Source organism: Battus philenor, unplaced genomic scaffold (assembly GCF_028537555.1).
Source record: "Battus philenor isolate CCGP_79_NKW_IND1 unplaced genomic scaffold, ilBatPhil1.0.hap1 SCAF_20, whole genome shotgun sequence".
NCBI lineage: Eukaryota > Metazoa > Arthropoda > Insecta > Lepidoptera > Papilionidae > Battus > Battus philenor.
This window is the reverse complement of record NW_027181683.1, coordinates 7,560,271-7,579,684: the sequence shown is the minus strand read 5'-3', so window position 1 is coordinate 7,579,684 and position 19,414 is coordinate 7,560,271. Positions and strand designations below refer to the sequence as shown.

The following is a 19,414-nucleotide window of genomic DNA, read 5'->3' as shown; positions in this document are numbered from 1 at the left end:
TATATAATTTTAAGACATTACATATCCATTTTGAGTGTCATAATTCCGGTAAACTTCTCTATTTAAATGGAAACACAATAATGCATGCCTATTTCTGCTTAATGGGCATTTGGCCCCTCGATTCTAATTTACCTTTAACTGTAATGTTAAACCTTTTCTGAAGAGTTAGAATATCTATTTCCTAAATTCCGTTTCTTGTTGCCGTATTAAATTAAAAGAAAATTTAAATCATTTTTGTTACAGATTTGAATATTATTATATTCACTCGAAATTGCTGCCAAGTTTTAGTGACATAGATGTAACAAATATTTCACTTAGTATTCTTTCCAGCTGTTATCCCGGCATTATCATTTTATAACTCAATTACAATTGTAAATCACAGTAACCTTGAAAATCTTTCGTTTTTCAAAGTAATCAGCTTCCCATTACTCGGTAACCCTGACGACGCAATATAAGAGAAGTGACAACAGCGATATCCGTTTTATTCAACATAGTCTTTCAGCGGAAAAACTCCGGCAACCGCTGCGTTTCATTTTAGTGTTTTTTTTTCTTCGTTCAAAAATATAAATTACAGAAAAGCATACAATAATTTAAAAATAATACTAAGAAAATTCACTAGTTAAAATATGTATTATGACAGCAATGAGTTGTGAATAAAAGAAAACTAATACATGCTTAAGCAAATTATTTTAATTCTTAAATTAAATTGAAAAAAAAAGGTCAAGTTTAAAAAGATGGAAGGCAATTGGACTTTATACTCTCGTATCGGTTTACGATCCCCAAACTTAACGAACACAACCGTTAGCCTTCAGGAGAATTTTGAGATTGATCTTGAAGACACAAACTGGATTTTGACATCTTCTTTTATCATTTTCACGATGCAAACTGGTAAGTATTTTTATACTAATTAACACCTAAATTGCTTTTCATATAAATATTTATGAATTCGAGTAAAGGAAATATCATTATTCTTAACAAAATCATTCGCTCGTGACAATTAAAAATGTCCTTCATTACATTGTATTTAAACCGCCAGTGAATTCAACATTTTTCATTATAGCTTTAAAAATATTTATAAACTTAGTGTTATCAAGCCCACCGATTTTTTTTCTTTCTAATTAAAGCTATTGAAATATCTATGACAATATTTGCAGAAAAGATTTAATCAGATGAACAAATATATCACTGATTACAATATGAAGTAATTAAGCCAAGATATTGCCATTCATAATTACTGTCTTATTATTATTATTATTTGGGACCGACAATAAAGAATACAGGAAAAAACATATTAATTCACGTGATTACAATTATTAGATTTTCAACATCTCCAATTAAATAAACACATGACCTGACATGACCGAACCGTATCTTAAATAAAGTTTATATTTATTATTTATTTATTTGTATGGAACACTTACATCTGTAGGTAATTATTTACGTATAAAATAATTACAATGTTATCTATTTTTCTAGTTCATAGGAACGAACACTACACTTTGAATCTTTCAAAAATCTTGTAACCAATACTGTAATCTTAGTATATATTAATCATATCTAAATTGTTCATTATAAAAGGGCTTTATCTACACATTATATTTATTGTGTACCGAAAATAGTAATTTTCATAGTTTATCCTGTTTTTAAAAAAATCTAACTATTTTATGTAGTTCACTTGTTTCTCATTTTTTGGCATAACAGTGAATCTGCTTTTTAACATTTGACTTAATGAATAACGTAAATCGTACGTTAAATTGTTTCGAGATATTATGTGCTAAAGAATATATATCTAAATTGATTTTATCTTTTTTTTTACTTTGAACAAATAATAGACTTAATTCCTTATGGATAGTCCATAAAACATTCAGTCATATTATATAATACAATACAAATTATAAACACAATACTAAATATACAATTGATTGTAGTTTATATACATATTAACTTATTACCAATAGATAACTAGTTGACCACTATCCGCTTTACGAACTTATTAAACGCTTCTTCAACCCCCTTACTGATGGAATTTTATAAAATTCGTTCTTAGTTGACTTCAACTTGGCGAAAGAAATATCTCTACGAAATTTCAAAGTGTAAGCCTTATGGTTACAGAGTATAGTTAAAACTCAGTACATAGGTGACGAACCCTTACATAAATAAATATATAATAAAAGGAATGGGTCCAATGGGTCTCAAATTTTCTTTCTAAATACGGTTTTGTAATATTAACTCCAGCGAAGACTGAATTACTATTTTAGCTTATTATCAATATTGAAAATAAATGCACCCAAAAACTTACGATTCGGTAAACTCTTGAGAGAAATAATCAAACCAACATTTTCATTTTATTTTTTAATTTATTTTACTAATACTTTGAAAACTTTTTGGAGGAAAATTGTTGCGTTAAGTAATATTCGCTTTACTTTCCTTATGAATATAGGTCAATGCGTGCCTAACCGGTTTTCTGAGTGAATACTTGGTACTTACATCTTAATAACATCTTATATGCCGGGCATAAAACTATATAAGCATAAGTGTTAAATAACATATACATCAATGGTCTCAACTTATTTATCTTGAAAAATGTTTTTCTTCGTCATATTTTTTTAGCAATAATCTTTTAGTGTTTTATTATAGTTGTAAGCTTTTAAACAAGAAAATAAAAATTGATTCAAACTTTTCCCAATTTTATCTCATTTATAAATCGTATTTAATGGGTATTGAAATTACTAAATTAATTAATCATTTCATGATTTATGTTTTTTCTGGACAAATGCTGTTTGTAAGTTTACATTTATTGCTTTACGTGTTATAAGGCGGCAGAGCGTTAAATGCTCTTAATCTTAATTTCTTTATATTAACTAAGTTCGCTTGGAACTAGCTTCCTAAGAAACTTCCATTATTTATTTCACTGAGGGAAGCTCAATTCAGAATGTCATATGTCTAATGATTTATTACTCAGTAAAAACATGCTTACGTACGATTTTTTTAAAGTAAGAAAAAGTCCATGCAAATATCGATGGGGTAAATAAATAAGTACTTTATATCACTTAAAAAGGCATTTATAGACTTAGTCGAATTCAAAAAGAATACTGGATTTTATTGTAGCTAGAAGATCTCTTTCATCACCACTCATCATCATTTGAGCCATATGCCGTTCATTGCTGGATATAGGCCTAGGCCAGCTTACCAATGAGACTTAAAGGATCTCTTAACATGGAGTAAACCGTATACTTTTCTACTACCTTTCCTTAAAAAAATAATATAATTTTAAATTTTTTTAATATTAGAGATAGCTGGATCAATAAAATTTATGGTTTAATTAATTTATTATATTGACCCCTGCAATACTTGACAGACAATAAATTTTTACGCAAAACAATCTCATCGGTATTCAAAAGGGATGTTAAAGCAATTGTAATGGAGTCACGAGAAAACTCACATTGAATAACAAGTAACTGGATCTTTGATAGTTTATGTGTATGACCAAAAACAGCTATTAAAGATTGTTAAATAAGCTTAAAAATAATTGCAGTTCTACCTAATACGACTGTTTGAATGCAAGTCTTGATGTTGATCAAGATTTTATATCTATTTATTAGTCGGGAGCTTAATGGATGGTATAAAATTGATTTTGATTCTAAGTTCTTCAGAAAATATCATTTAGAATATACGTAAAATAATTAACACATCCTGGTTTTCGAAAATACTGTGTATTTTATTTGAAGTTCTCGAAAACTCTTAATTTTTTTTCTGGAAGGAGCTCCTGATTCGACACTTACGATAGGCACATATAATAAACAATGTTATAGCAGGGGTGGCCAACCTTCGGCTCTTTGAAAGATGTTTGTGGTTTTCAATAAATGTACCAGAGTTCCCTTTTCACTTTAGCCTTAAAATTCAAACAGTGATTAGCATTAACTAAACAGGATCTGAAAGAATTACTGAGACGTGCCACCTTACACACGAAATTTTTAAGGATTATCAGGAAAAGTAAGTGTTCATTTTTTAAAACTGATTACAATATATATTTTTATTTCTCTTATTTACATGTTGCCAAAGTGATTTTTTTTAATATCTTTCTGCATATCCTGTAAATACGTAGTCAATTATGGCTCGCGAAATATCACAACATTCTAAAATGGCTCTGACTATCTGGCGTTTGCCACCCCTGCGTTATAGAATCCTTGACGATATAACAATGACGTCTTCTGGACTTATTCCTATTTTCTAGAATATTGAAACGTATAATACTAAGAGAACTCACTGTCCACGGAGAAAAAAATACCCAACGTCACACAACTAAGATCACGAGTAAAACGACGTAGTCAACGCAATGGCTAGAAATAAATTCATATGAGTTTATGGGGCGGTAGTAGGAGCAAAGTGTATAACTAGGAAATCTCTCTATAACCTGCAAAAAGAATTAGACATGTCTAGAACAAAAATCAGCTCATTTCTGAGACGAGTTTCCAAAGCTGCATTTGTAAGATTATTTTCGTTAGAATATTTTCGTTTCATTTTCGGTTCTTCAGTCCCGAGCACCGTAATCTGGATGAACGTTGGACCCCTCCACAACTCGTTTGTACCGACGCTCGCATTGTGAATCCATGGATTGTTGAGAAGGCTTTGGACGCATTTCCCGTATTTTGGACGCTTGCGAATCGGAATAATGATTATTTTCTTAAATTGTTTTTATCCCCTTTCTACGGTGCATTCCCCTTCAGTGCAATCCTTACATTTAAATAATCGCATAACTCGGCATTTCAAACAAATTTGTCTATTAACAAAATATTAACAATTTATTTATTTTTGATAATTACTGGGTAAAAAGATCAAACTTGTTTCAGGTTTCGGCATGTTAGAATCAGGTTGTGTATCAATCAAAAATGAAGCTAATATCATGATGAAGAACTTAGCTGATATCTCACTGGGCGGTAAGTTTTCTGTTATCAACGATTTGTGTTGCGAGCATATTTTACAAATTGGTTGTTCTCTACAGGTCTTACGTATTGGATTTTTGGATACGGAATGTCTTTCGGGCAAGGTGCATGGTCGAACCCGTTTATTGGCGTCGGCGACTTCTTACTGGATCCGCCGGTTGGAGACGCCCTGATGGGGCCCGTGTTCGCATCCTTCCTATTTCAGTTATCTTTTGCAACTACCGCCACGACTATTGTCAGTGGAGCAATGGCAGAAAGGTAATACTTTTTTTAATAGTATTATGATATTTCATGATAATGTATCATGTATAAACAAAACAGAATAGTCCGGGTCGAACGATTCTCGTGGCGACCACGAATCGACGCGACGTGAGTAGGCCTCCACTAGGTGAACCTACAATATAAGTCGCGGGATGTCGCTGGATTCGAGCAGCGGAAAACAAGCGAGTATTATCGGCGAGTGACGATGAAGCCGAAGTCCCCTCATGGAGGCCCTTGAGCCTGGTCAGTTCAACTCTAATATTACGGCCCAAAACATAAAAAAACAGCGCAAGACATAAAGTAAGCGCAAGTAATAAGTCATCATAGCGACCTTGACATTGCTACAAGAAAGTAGATATACATTAATTTTAGACATGGCAAAAAAAATCGTGTGACTACTAAATATTATGGCATATATAGCCGGTTAAGTCATAATAAAATAAATTAAGATAAGGAATATATTAAAAACAAAATATTACATGTAAGCTAGTAGTAAAATAAGCAAATTTAACAAATGTTAAATTGATCAGCCAATATTTCGTAATTAATATTACTTGTGTTTAATTTAATGTAACAAATTTTCAATACCAGGTGTAACTTCAAAGCGTACTGCGTGTTTTCATTCCTCAACACTATAGTGTACTGCGTGCCAGCGGGCTGGGTGTGGGGAGAGCATGGCTTCCTTAATAAGTTAGGCGCCGTGGACATCGCTGGTTCCGGACCCGTACATCTTATCGGTAAAAATGCCCCAATATTTGTTCCAATCACAAATAATACTGAGCTCAAATATTCTTATGACATTCGTGACAAAATGTAGAATTTTTACTATAAATTGGTTGTAAAAGATACGTTTCATTAAAAATACACTATTTGAGAAAAACTTAATAATAAAAACTAACTTATTTTATAGTAAATATGACATACTATCAAGGATTACAAAATTAAAAATTCTGTACATTGATGAGCGATCGAATAATTACAACTGGATTTCTGGACACAATATATAATACTAGGTCTTACCCGTCTTACGCTACCTACACTTTATTACTTATCACTACGTCGTACCCGACTTTTCTTCTTTCATCGCTGACGATTTCCGGGGTAACTTTTAATTAGGTTAGCCGTTACTTTGGTGAGCCATTACTACCCTCTCGATGGTACATGCGCCATGTCACTGGAAGGAGCGGTCGCCTAAGTGATCTAAGACCTCGGCCTCCTCTCAATCCGCTAAAATTGCAAGCGTTCCAAAAGATTCGAGCCGAGATTTCCGGGGACGCCCTTAAAACCTTACATGATCGAGGTTTACACTAAGCGCTTTCCGCGCTCTGTACCTTCAAACCCGTGGAATCCGCAGATACCGATTAAGTGTTGCCTAAGGTGTAGATCCAGGCTAGGATTTTCATTATATTTTGCTGTAAAAACATTCGAAAATATTCCTTACATGGTTGAATAAATTACTTTAGAGAAATAAAAAAAAAAATATTCTTATCGTAACATTATTCACCTTAAAAGTAATTACAACTTAATCAAGGACTGCCATTAAAGGATGTCCACTTATCGATGTAATAATTAATTATGTTACCATAAACGATCGCTGATACATCCTGTGCATATTGGTTTTTATTTTTGGGAATTCCGCAGCGAATAAGCTATAAGATATCACACAAGGTCATATACGAATAGAATATTCACTAGGCTCACAATGAGCCATAGAGAGGGATTTCTCTACGAGATCAAATCAAGAATGAGACGATCTGTAGACGAGCGAAAGTAACAGATAAAGCCTAACTAATAAGCAAGTTGAAGTGGGAGCGGGCAGGTTACATAGCTCCCTGAACAAATGACCGCGACTGCCTTAATGTTCTGGAGTGTTATCTCCAGATAATGAACTGGCAAGCATAACTAAAGACGTCCATCTATAAGAAGGACAGACAAGCTTGTTGAGGTCGTCCGAAGACGCTGGACGCAGTCCGCTTCCAGCCGACTTTATTGGAAATCTTTGAATTCAACAGTGGTCAGAACTACGGCTAAAGTTATTGATAGATTTCTATACATATGAACAATTTGATGTATTTTTCAATAACATGTTTTTATAAGTTGTTTTTTTATTTTTAATAATTTATTAGGGGGATCATCAGCATTCGCATCTGCTCTGATGTTAGGACCTCGGCTGGGACGCTATGCTCGTGGTACAGCCCCACTCCCATTAGGGAACCCAGTCAATGCCGTAATGGGAACTTTTGTTCTTTGGTGGGGCTGGCTTGCCTTTAATTCAGGAAGTACTTATGGGGTAAGGATAAATAATAATAGTTTTCCATTATTAACTGTTTAAAAACCCATTTTTCAACGATAATTCTAGTACCTACTAATGTGATTTCATAAGAGCCCATTTAGGACTCGGCTTTTTTCTTTTATACTATCAATTGAACTTAACGAGAACAATTACCGGTCATTACCTTCAACCAGCGTGGATGGAAAACTGTTGTCATTACGTGAAATCCATCTAACTTTAAAATGACACCATTTACGTACAATCAAACAAACCGCGCACGAGTCTTTATTTGCGTGACGCAATCTAAATACTAATTGGTATGGTAATTCTCAGTTTTTTTGGTTCGTAGTACTTCTATTCAAACTGTTAAAAAAAACTAATGTAATCCAATTGATTAATATACCTCATCATCATTATATTCTGTTTTTTACAACGTATCTAGTCTTACTCTGGGCTTCAAAATGGGTATCACTTTTGTGGCAGCTTTAAACGGTATTACAATAAGTGTATTGACTAGTAAGTCTAATGAGTCTCCGAATTATCGCGTAACAAATTTCGCGAACATTTTTAAATTTAAACTTGTAAAAATACCCTTTAATAGTATGGAGTTTTTTGTGAGATAATAAATTTTTAAATAATATAAGGATAATAGTGAAAATAACTACAAAAAACACGTTTTTCTCAAATCAGGCAGCGTCTGGAAGCCTAATCTGATTTTAGTTTCTATGAAATTGAGTTCTTCTGGGATTTTTCTCATACACTAGTGATCTATAAACGGACTGGCAAGCCGAGCGACTGCTCTCGCCAAATTTTAAGAGGCGGCGATATAAAAATTAATATTTAGCAAATAGCATTACAAAAAGTCTAATAAGTTACACATAGGCAACAGAGCTAGCATAATTGACTTTTCAAATGCACTCATTATGTTAATCCATATGATACATTACTTGTATTATTTTTAGTCCTTTGTTGAGTAATCATGAATTTTTGCTGTTATATTTTAATTTACAGTAAACTTGTACATTCTTGTATGAAAAGGAGCTAAATTTTGTTTTTCCAGAGCGCTCAAGACCCTAAAACGTGTTCTGTGTGATGATTTATGTTGTCTATTATTTATATTATTGACATTTAGTTTGCCTTCCTGCTTAGTAACGAACCCATGGCAAAGTTTCTGACGTCTGAGCTTTAAAAATGCAATAAATCTGTTAATGCAGGTGAGTGGAGCAAAATGGCAGTACGCGGCACGAGCTGCGGTTATGACGATGATGGGTTCTTTCGGCGGCGGCTGTTTTGGTATAATGTATGTTTATCTAATAAACTTTTCGTTTTATTGCGCGTTATTTCAATATAATTACGGGCTATTTGGTTAAAACAAATTGTTACAAGCTTAATTGTAAATCATTACACATCTACATAACTATTAAGTTCATCGGATTATACTGAGTTTAAAAGATAGGATGATTATTCTATAAATAGTATTATAACAAAATCAAAAATAATTTTATTTAAATTTTACTTACTTTGTTTGTATTTAAAATGCAAATCTGATTCTACTTTTCTATTATCAAAAAACAAGCGGTATTAGTGCATAATTGTATTTTTTATCAATAAAAAATGCTTCTTAATATATAGAATTTATAACTATTGTGTTTAAGGTGACGCAGCTAAAAAGGTGCCTATAAAATTTATTTACAGTAACTAAGCTATAAAGCTTCCTGAAGAAGCTCGACTTGGCTCTTTTAGATTACTTTGCCTAATAATAAAGTTTGTCTGTCTGTGTCTCATCCACTTCAACGTAAGTTCTCAAACTTTTGGTTAAAATAACGTCAAATTAACAATTTAGAAGCTCGAACGTCTATCACCAGCGTTAGGTTGCTTAGGCGTTCCATAAAACGTCTCGACTTTTTGTCACTCGTACAATATGTAAAATCGACGATAAACAAAAAAAGGTAAAAGCACAGTCTCGGCATGATTGTTTGCTATTATCGTATATTGCTCTACTCTCTTAAAACAACTCCATAATTTAACTTTACAATTCTCCGATATACACACAAGAAGTCATTAGATACCGCAAACATCTTTAAATATTTTTCTATTGTTAAGAAAATAGTCTACTAAATAATTATATTGAACAGATGTTTATATTGAACAGATACACAATGATTAAAAACAAAGGCAGAGCGGACGTGATGGAACTAATCAATAGCATCTTGGGTGCTTTAGTTTCAGTAACCGGTGAGTAACCGATATTTTTCATACCCGATTAGAGTTTACTGGTTATTTATATGAAAATAGCAAAGTTATAAATGGATAAAAAAAATATTTATTTTTAAAACAATATTTGTAAATATCAAAAATGGTTTTTATTTAGTTACAATTCAATATACGTATTTTTAAGCATGAACTAATTCGTTTAGACGCCAATTCTTTGGTTTTTTACAGAAAGTATCGGAAACTGCTTTAATAGAGATTGCTTTATCCTCCTTGTTTGGCTAAAAATAAACGATTAAAATACCAGGAAAATATTAAGGACTTTTTTAAACATTACCTCTTATTGAATCTACGCCACTTAGGCCCAAAAAACGTAATAAATAAAAAGTATTTAAAACCTATTCCAAATTCAATAATAAATAAGATTCATCTGTGTAGAGTACGATTAACGTGTATTTATTAAATTTTTTAATAGTTTGTTGCGCTAATGCATCTTGTTCACCTTTTCTACTATTTGATACATATACAGGCTAATTAGCTTTAGGAGTAATAATTGTAAATTTATAGCAAATTTGTAAGCAAAAGCTTTTAAATTTATTTCCAGGGTATGTGATCGCTCTGAAGTGTCACATTAATTATTTTTTTCTTTTGAAATGCGATAGGCCGATAACTGCTGACAGTACGAAATCTATAGGGACAGATAATTAATAATTATAAATTGTTTGTAGTAATCTGAATTTTGAAAACGCTTTTTCACTATATGACCATGACTTCTTCCGATATTTCTAACTTGATAGCAAATGAGCTATACATTAACTGCCTTAAAGCTTATATATAACCATTCAACTTGTATATAAATTTCGATAAATAATAAACATGTTTTCAGCGGGATGTTTTCTATATCGTGCATGGGAGTCCCTAATTATCGGCATGATAGGAGCTGGAATAGCGACAGTTAGTTCCATAATCTTTGACAAGATGAGAGTAGATGATCCAGTTGGCGCTTCCGCCGTTCATGGTGCATGTGGTTTTTGGGGTAAATTTTTATTTTTGATTGTTTTTTAAGAAATAAATGTTTAAACTCTATTTACCGCATGTAAAAAAAACACCTTAGTCATTCATTATTATCAATTGTTAATAAAGTAATCAACTATATTTCATTTTACAGGAGTTATAGCAGTTGGACTCTTTGCAGATAATCCCATACCTATGGAAACTACAAATGGAAGATCAGGATTATTTAAAGGTATTCCTCTCTGTACAAATCCTTTATAAAAAAATACTTTTTTAAGTCGTTGACAAATGCTATTTCCCAGTTAATATATATGACGGTAGAACGTCAAAGGCCTCTTGCCTAGGTTTAGCTTAGGATTATCAGCCGTTGCGATCTGTCAGTGCACTTTTATTACTCCAAGTAGTGGCGCTCATGCTCTTTTTTCTTCAGTATTCCGATCTTAACTTAAGCCATGTTACGGTAGTTTCGGTATAACTATAAGCTCGAGGGCTCTTTGGATTCCTATATGAAGGGTTTTATTATTCGAGGGTGCTTAGAAAAGAACCTGGGCTCCATAGGTTACTGTTGTTGGATTGTTCACAAAACATATAGCCTACTAACTAATTTATTAAAGATTCATCTTCAAAGATTTGCTGTTGATGAAACAAGATAAAATAAATCCATCAATCTTTGGCGTTAATGAAACCGCTATTGAATGCGTTAGATATACGTTCCATCAGTCCACCGTCAAGGATCATAGCGGCGGCCTCCACCTCGAAGCGCTTTCTTTAGGCACTGCCCAGCGGTTACGGTAGCACTACAGTATTTTCAATTTTTTTTTATCAGGCGGCGGCTGGTACCTTCTCGGTGTGCAAACTTTAACGGGCGTCTGTCTGATGGCATGGGGTGCCCTTGTTACGATGCTACTGCTCTGGATCATTGATCGCGTGGTGCCCATCCGCATGGACCCCTATGAGGAACTGCTTGGAGCTGACCTTACCGAACATAAGATAAGACACGGACAGGTATCCTATTGTTCCAACGTGATAACACAATGCAAAGGTTCCTTACAGTCACAACTGTAATGAGGATTTATAACCATTATCATTTATTTAATTAGAATTAGAATGTAATAATTTTAAATACAGGTTGGAGTTTCGCGTGCTGTTTCAGCTCTACGCCCATTTCATCGGTCTAACAGCATAGAAGAAGTTGGAGGTATTGGTATCAACACAGGACATAACCTAATTGTTGATAAGTTGCAAGAGGTTTGTATAATTATTTAGTACATGTACTGCGTCGCCTAAAAGGGTGGGCTAGCAGGGCGACTGCGGAGGCGACATTTATTTATTAATTTATATTTAATTATAAACCAAAACAAAAAAAACTTGGAGAAGCTCTGATCTAAACATAAAATATTTGTTTCAATATTTGACAAATAGCATTACAAAACATCTTGTACGTTTCGCGTATGCAACATAAATAGCATAAAATTTCGAAATTCTCGCTTTTCATGTTGTGTTGATGTTACGTAACTAACTTTTTTAAAATATTAAACATTTTTATTACTGCGGTTCTTTATTGTGTGATATTGAATAAATATGCATAAAAGAGCCCCAACTTTGTTTTGCCCAAAGCACTTAACACACTGAAACCGACAGTGTACATATAGTAATAGTATAGAGCATATATATAAATAATAATCGCACTTGTAATACGTTGAATTATTTACTAATGTCTAAAATCGTTATTCACAGGCAAAAAAGAAAAATAAAACCAGTCCCAGCTGTACTTTAACAAGTTTTACCAACAAAGGTTTTGTCGACGAATCTACCGAGCAGAACGAACAAGCTTTTAAAAACACCGGATTTTTGAACAAACGCCCAGGCAACCCAGAAAACGATCTTCATCGTGCTATAGACTTTGTGACACATGAGATAAATTATTCACAACAGAAAAAAACAGAAAAGAAAGGACAAAAGTCTAACAGCCCTTCAAATATACAGGATATTCCAGAAAATATAAGAAATAAAAAATTCAAAGAATTAACCGTTACGGAATTAGAAGAATTGGGAGAAATCAACGCTAGTCAAAATCGATTCAGGTTTCGATATACAGAAGACGATTATCGGAATGATGTAATAAGGAGTAACGCTCCTGGACTTAATTTAAAGTGGGTCGATTAGTCGCACATTTGTTCACATTGATAAAAAATTTGACTTAATATTTCTTTTTATTTTTAATCCCGCCTTCTCGCGTCGAAAATTAAAATTTTTTTAATGTTTAGAGGGAAATCCTACCACGTCCATTATTCACTAAAATACACACCCGTTACAGAAACATCACAATTTATAGTCTCAAATAATACGCATATCCTATCTCTAATTATTAATCATAAAAGTTTCAAATAAAATATATAAATATTAACTAAATCAAAGAAATGATTCTGGTCGGGTTATTTACCCGAAATTGCATGTCTCTTTATAAATGGATGAATCAAATTCAAAGGAATAGTTTTGTGTTTATGGTTTTATTTCATATTCACATATGGACACACTCTCTTAAAACAGACTTTCTATTACAGCTCAAAAATAATAATTTACTAAAGAATATAAAATAGATGTTGAATACATAATTAAAATTATAACAACGGTTTCGAGTTCAACATATCTGTACTGATTTAGATGACTGAATTATTAAACCAATGGTTGATTTCTGTGGGTAAAGCTTTAAATGTTTTCACTGCCTCTTTTAGATCTTCCTCGGACACAGACAGAGTGTACAGCTTATATTCTTTTTGTACTCTGCTAGTTGTGGTGTCTCCAGTATTATAGATGGAGTCTGTAGAGCGGACTGGCATGATAACTTCCAACTCTTGCAGATGTTCAAAAGCTTTCAATACTACAGGTCGTGGAACTGTTTGTGTCGACGAGTTCGCGTTAACGAACTTTGTATATCTGTAAAAAAAAAAAGAAAAATATTCCTTTAGACCTAATGATTAAAGCTATGCTCGGGATTTCACTATGAGATCGAAACAGGAATGTAGTGAACCGTAACACACAGGACAAATAGCCATTAAAGGACTTAATGTTCTAGGGTTCTCTCAGGGTGTATAAACAACCTTCTTAAGGTCGAAGGAAGTCGATAAATTGGGGTTGTTTTCAACAGACCTCATTTGAAATCTTTGTGACCTATGCCCAGCAGTGAACGTCCTGACTGAAATGATAATTCTATTCACGTTTTGTATATGCTTTATATATATCAATACATAATACAACTTTATTTATTACAGTAAATACGTACAGTACATGTAACTATATATAACATTTAAATGCCACATACTACGATGTATGTTAACAGATTTGAGATTCTAGATAAATATTCTACCTCCTCACCAACAGTTATTGGTGTTTGAATCATATAAGCTGCACTAATATTCCTTATGAAATTACATCGACAGTAAAGAGGCTCCTGCGAAAAATTGAAGCTAAGCAAACTTTATCATTTACTTTTGACGGAAATATTTAGAATGAATCCATAAGACAATGGTCTATTCAAGGAATAACAGTATATTTAATTCAAACTAAATATTGGAAGCTCCTTGCAACAAATTTACAAATAGTAGCTGAAGGAATGATAAGCTCATACTAGAAACTAGTGTAATACTCTCCAAATATTAATCATGATTTTATTTTCAAGTAATGTTTGAGATGAGTCGCTCACCTATGTAGCACCATTTCAAAATTCATTGGTTGCCCATCAAATATTTCCATGCCATGCTTCATAGCAATGACCAGAGACAATTCCAGTATGGACAATGATTGTAACAGCTTCACCTTATGCTCCGGAGCAACAGTATTGTCTATAATATTCACAAGATCCCTAACCTCGATATATGGTTTCTCTGGTTTTATTTGTGATACAACCTGAAACTGAAAAAATGTATTTTTATTATTATTCTGAACTAAATGAACATGACAAATTGAGCCTTATACTAGCTCTAGATTGTGTAATTTCTTTTTCATGAGGGAAGGGTCAATTGTAATATTATTAGCATTAACCTTTTCACTTGATGGTAGCACATTGCATAGCCCTAACCTCTTTTTAAGTAACTAAGCTTAAAGACTCTCTCAGGAACTTCAGTTCAAGCTATAACATTATCTATTTTATTGGATTAGGATACCACCAAGTCCTTAAATTACTTAGGTCAATGCTTTACGGAAATACTTGCTACCATGGCACCAGATAATTTATTATTAACAATAAAAGGAACTCACTAGAATATTTCTTAATATTTGCTCATTTACTGTGTAATAACACAGCTTTTCCAATGCATCTACGACCCCTTGATTCTCCACTAAGCTTTTAATATGAGAATTCCAGTCTTCTATAAAGCCAGATTCCAGTTGCCGGAACTGCTGAAGACCTGTTTTGCATTTAGCCAAAATCTCAAGGGGTAGCGCCATTTGCATTGTGTCGTCATTATTATCTACATCCATTTGTTCTTCCTTTACTGTAAGCAAATGTGATGTTTATTACAATATCCTGTGATAAATATAGATGCCATGAGATTTTTTCAATACAGAAACTACTTCCTATATTAAGCTAAAACTCAAATTTAGCTAATAATACTTCCGAGACTCCTTCTCATCACCTATAAATAGCTATATGAAATTCAGTACTTAAGCTACAATGTAAATAAAATTTAATAACAGAAGCAACATAGAGCTATTGTATGTTGTAATTTAACATCAAATGTTTTATGAAAATTTAAGATAATTATGATCAGTATTGGTGATCAGGTAGTCCAGCAATAAGGACAGACTTAGGACTAGATGGAGGATACAAATGCTGGGTTGCAATCTTATATAACTCACACTTTGTGCATTAATTATATAGAATTGCTACTGCTCATAAACAAGTTTCCAAAAGATAGGCAGCAGCAAACCCGCCTACTAAGCATGATGATTATGATATATGCCCTTATAGATTTCTGTGGGGGAGATCAATGCCTTGCAGTGCAGTACAAAAATATTAATACTTTTATCCATAATAAAAATAAGTTTATTTCTGTAACTTGAAGTTATAAATTTCATACCTATAGATTTTCTTTTACCACCTTTTCTTTGCTTTGGAGTATTAGTAACCACAGCAGTTTTTTTTGCTAAATTCATGGGCAAGGAAAGTAACCAAATCAAACGTTCTTGTAATGCAATCAAAGGTGTTGAATCATCACTATAAGTTTCGGTATTCTCATTTGGAAACAAAAAGATATGTCGGTGAGAGAAACGTGATTTGACTCTCTTTTCTAACATTTCCATTACATCCAGACGATTTGTTATACCTATAAGTTAAAAAAACACAATTGATATGTATGTTTAACTACCAAAGGACCCAAATCAAATGGCCCCTGGGACCTTAAGGTTTTAGAGTGGAGACCACAGATTGGCAAGGCCAGCATCAGGCATCCATCCAGAAGGTTGACAGATGACCTCGCTAAGGTCATTAGAAAATGCATGATGAAAATAGCATCCCACAAATCTTGTTGGAAATCTAAAAGGGAGACATGTCCAGCAGTAGATGTCCTACAGCTAAAATGTCAATTATAATGAATGTCAATAAAACAAAAAAAATGTTCAGCGGCTATTGTAACTTCTGAATACTTTATAAGTCATATGTTTTGATTTTTGCAACTTCTAATTATTCTAAGAAGTTTTATAAATCTTAATTATTAACTCCTTTTCATTTTTATTGATAACATAGTGTATTAAAATATATACTGCATAATTAATGAAGTCAACAAAACAAAATTATTTTAAAATTAATATAAATATAGTGAGCAGAAATTTAAGTGCAAGCTTATTTTATTTTTTATTTATATATAAAGTATGTTAGAAAATTCAGTAAAATTAAATATGATTAAGTGTACTGCAATGTAATACCAAAGTCTATGGGAAATTTGTAGTCCCAACCAACATCTTTTAAATATTAACAAATATGAGTATAATGTAATTTTTGTTATCATTGACATTTATGAGATTCAAACTTTGCCAACTATACCATTCTACTACACTATATTGTCATTTGTTCAATTTGTTAAACAATCAAAATTTGAAACAGATTTAACAACTTACCTAATACACACATAGGTGCCTGTTTACTATGAGTAATGTCAAACAAATTATACAACAATGTCTGTGTTTTACCACTATGACAAAACAAATCAAATTCCTCTAAAATGAAAATCATACTCTTGCAACGTCGATCAGCTCCACTCTGTAAGCAACTCAGCAAGAAGCTTAGGTTCTCAGCAAAAGTACCAAAGACACGATCCCCCACTGCATTTTCTAATTGCATCTATGAATAGTACAAAATAATTAATGTTAAAAAGATTGTTGATTTGTCTTTATATGTAACAAAGAATATTTTCTTTGCTAAAGAATTGATATATCATAAAAAAATCTATACTGGAAGAACTAATATAAACAATTTACTCAATTATCAAAATGAAACGTTAAATGGATGTACAAAACTAAAATAAAGTTAAGTTTTATGTAGATGACTAATTTAAATACATGGGAATAAAAAACTGGATAAAATTATCTTGATATATTTTTGACAATACTAATTGGTGCTGACTGTAGAGGGCTGCTGTAATCCTTTACCATTTAGACATGTTATCTTTGAGTCAACATGTATAAATATATATAAAACACACACACACATATATATAAATATGTGTATATATATATATATATATATATATATATATATATATATATATATATATATATATATATATCATAAGGTATCAAGGGTCTGCATCAGTCATACCTGAGCTGTGATAGATCTCAATGCAACTTTATCATCTTGATGGAGAAGGCCATTGAGCTTTACTATCAATGAATCATTTTTCAAATCTAATTCACTGGATAACTGATGAAGTACAGAATTAATAAGCTGAAAAAATATAAAACAAAAATAAACTATATTTATGAAACATTCAAAATTCTCATTTGTGCAAACTATTAGGAAAGCACATTCAAATACTTTATATAATAATTATTACTTTACATAATAATTTTTAATACTAATGAAATGTACTTAGTACTTGTAATTACAAAAAATATGTACCAGAGTACCTCCATAGAGATTTGAGAGATAATGTAAATATAAAAATATGTACATGATATAGATGAAATGTAAATAAATATATGGGACCCTTATATTAAGAATTCCGAAATGACTTAAAACTAGGAAACGGCTTTCGCCTTAGAATTATGAACACACAGTTGTTTTACCGCAACCTCTTGGTCCAATAATAAGAACGGAATGGGATTCCCCATGAGATACAACTCGCTTTATGAGATTATATACATGACTTTTTTCCTGAAAGTGTTTGTGAAACTGCACATTGTCTTCTAAAATTTTTAATTTCAAGTATTTTCTAATGACTTTTATGTGAACCGAAAGTGTTTGTATTAGATTTAGCTCATACATTTTGTAATTGCAACATGAAGGTAAACAAGTTTCTTATTGTGTATTATTCTTTAACATTGACTACATTTTCCCGCGTTTTGTGTCGTACGTCACTTTTTATATCGTACATTATAAAAGACATCGAGATCATACAGCCGTTTTCCTTATGTATTATATTATAATTTTTTTTATACTTTAAATTAAAACTTTGTCCGATAGCTTCTTTGGTAATTTATTTAAACAGTAACGAAAATAAATAACCAAAAAATTAAATAAAAATAAGGTAAACTTATCCAGCTACAAGCCATATAGACTTCCTGAACCAAAATAATTATAGTGACCTTGAGAAATAACATTATTTACATTAAATTGCCAGTTCATAAAAAATAACTTTTCCATTTATATAATTAATACAAATATTACATATTTACGTAAGTTATGAAACTTTCTCTTGTATTCATAATGTTTAAGAGTAGCAAATATTAATTTATTGTGAATTTGGAATTCATATACTTCTTTACAAAATTTTATTATCACCTTTCTGCTTTTTAACGTCATATCTTAATAATTTGTATCGTTGACCATGGAAAAAAGGAAATTTCAGTAATGTTTGAACATAATTTTGATATGCATCTTCCAGTTGGTTGTTAATTTGTTTCTGGCTTGATAAATAATAGTATTGTTTTAAATAGAGTTATACTTCTCATACTTCCAGCGGCCCATCACATATGAAAGAAAAGCACCGCAATAACAAGAGTTGTTTTTGCTGTGCTTTTCTCTCATATATCACATATGATTATGTATGGATACATTACAATTATTTTAATACTATATATAATTGTGGTGTGCTGTCTTTCGTATTCCGTATTCCGTACTTCTAGCTATTTAATAAAATACAAGTTGGATGCAATGCGCATGTGTTAATTTTATTCCTGCGCAGTTCTTTAGGTAAAATAATCGATGCCGGAAAACACTGCACACGAGATCCATCTTGAGAAAGTTCCTTTTTCCGATGAAAATCGTTGAAAAAGTAGTTTAATTTTGAACTTTGTATATGTAATGTATAAAAATATAATTCAAAAATGTCTTTTCGAATATTCAAGTTTATTTAAAAAATTTAAATGTACCGAAATTATATGGTACAAATGTAGCGTTTAAGAAAATATATCCGTATGTGGTCATCTCATTTAAGCAACTGTCTGCATTGCCTTGATCTTATATTACTGTCTCTTTCTGGCATTCCGATCGTATTAT

General features: G+C 32.0%; 2 protein-coding genes across 4 annotated transcripts; one reads left to right on the top strand and one right to left on the bottom strand.

Annotated features, from left to right (window-relative positions):
- Window positions 1–543: 543 nt before the first annotated feature.
- On the top strand, window positions 544–12,867 carry Amt (Ammonium transporter). Its single transcript, XM_068765932.1, has 12 exons — window positions 544–888; window positions 4,851–4,937; window positions 5,003–5,201; window positions 5,796–5,941; window positions 7,331–7,494; window positions 8,691–8,776; window positions 9,629–9,711; window positions 10,574–10,723; window positions 10,856–10,933; window positions 11,528–11,706; window positions 11,830–11,949; window positions 12,439–12,867. Exons 1-12 carry the CDS (start codon window positions 735–737, stop codon window positions 12,865–12,867), a joined length of 1,875 nt encoding a protein of 624 aa, XP_068622033.1. The 5' UTR covers window positions 544–734.
- Window positions 12,868–13,214: 347 nt separating this feature from the next.
- Orc4 (origin recognition complex subunit 4) lies at window positions 13,215–18,241 on the bottom strand. 3 transcript variants are annotated; one of them, XM_068765894.1, is made up of 7 exons: window positions 17,972–18,241; window positions 17,516–17,641; window positions 16,816–17,038; window positions 15,780–16,025; window positions 14,959–15,194; window positions 14,405–14,613; window positions 13,215–13,638 (listed from the first exon to the last, which is right to left on the bottom strand). In XM_068765894.1, exons 1-7 carry the CDS (start codon window positions 18,179–18,181, stop codon window positions 13,362–13,364), a joined length of 1,527 nt encoding a protein of 508 aa, XP_068621995.1. In that variant the 5' UTR covers window positions 18,182–18,241; the 3' UTR covers window positions 13,215–13,361. The 3 variants fall into 3 exon arrangements, with proteins under 3 accessions (XP_068621995.1, XP_068621996.1, XP_068621997.1); XM_068765895.1 differs by having other exon boundaries at window positions 16,933–17,038; XM_068765896.1 differs by lacking the exon at window positions 17,972–18,241 and adding an exon at window positions 17,816–17,937.
- Between the last annotated feature and the right edge of the window lie 1,173 nt (window positions 18,242–19,414).

Coding starts and splice junctions, on each gene's coding strand:
- Amt (XM_068765932.1), top strand. CDS start 735: ATGGAAGGCAATTGGACTTTATACTCTCGTATCGGTTTACGATCCCCA. Junction 9,712..10,573: donor TGCTTTAGTTTCAGTAACCG/GTGAGTAACCGA, acceptor ACATGTTTTCAG/CGGGATGTTTTCTATATCGT. Junction 11,707..11,829: donor ATAAGATAAGACACGGACAG/GTATCCTATTGT, acceptor TTTTAAATACAG/GTTGGAGTTTCGCGTGCTGT.
- Orc4 (XM_068765894.1), bottom strand. CDS start 18,181: ATGTATGAGCTAAATCTAATACAAACACTTTCGGTTCACATAAAAGTC. Junction 16,026..16,815: donor GGCACCTATGTGTGTATTAG/GTAAGTTGTTAA, acceptor TTTAACTTATAG/GTATAACAAATCGTCTGGAT. Junction 15,195..15,779: donor TGGTAAAAGAAAATCTATAG/GTATGAAATTTA, acceptor ATTTGCTTACAG/TAAAGGAAGAACAAATGGAT.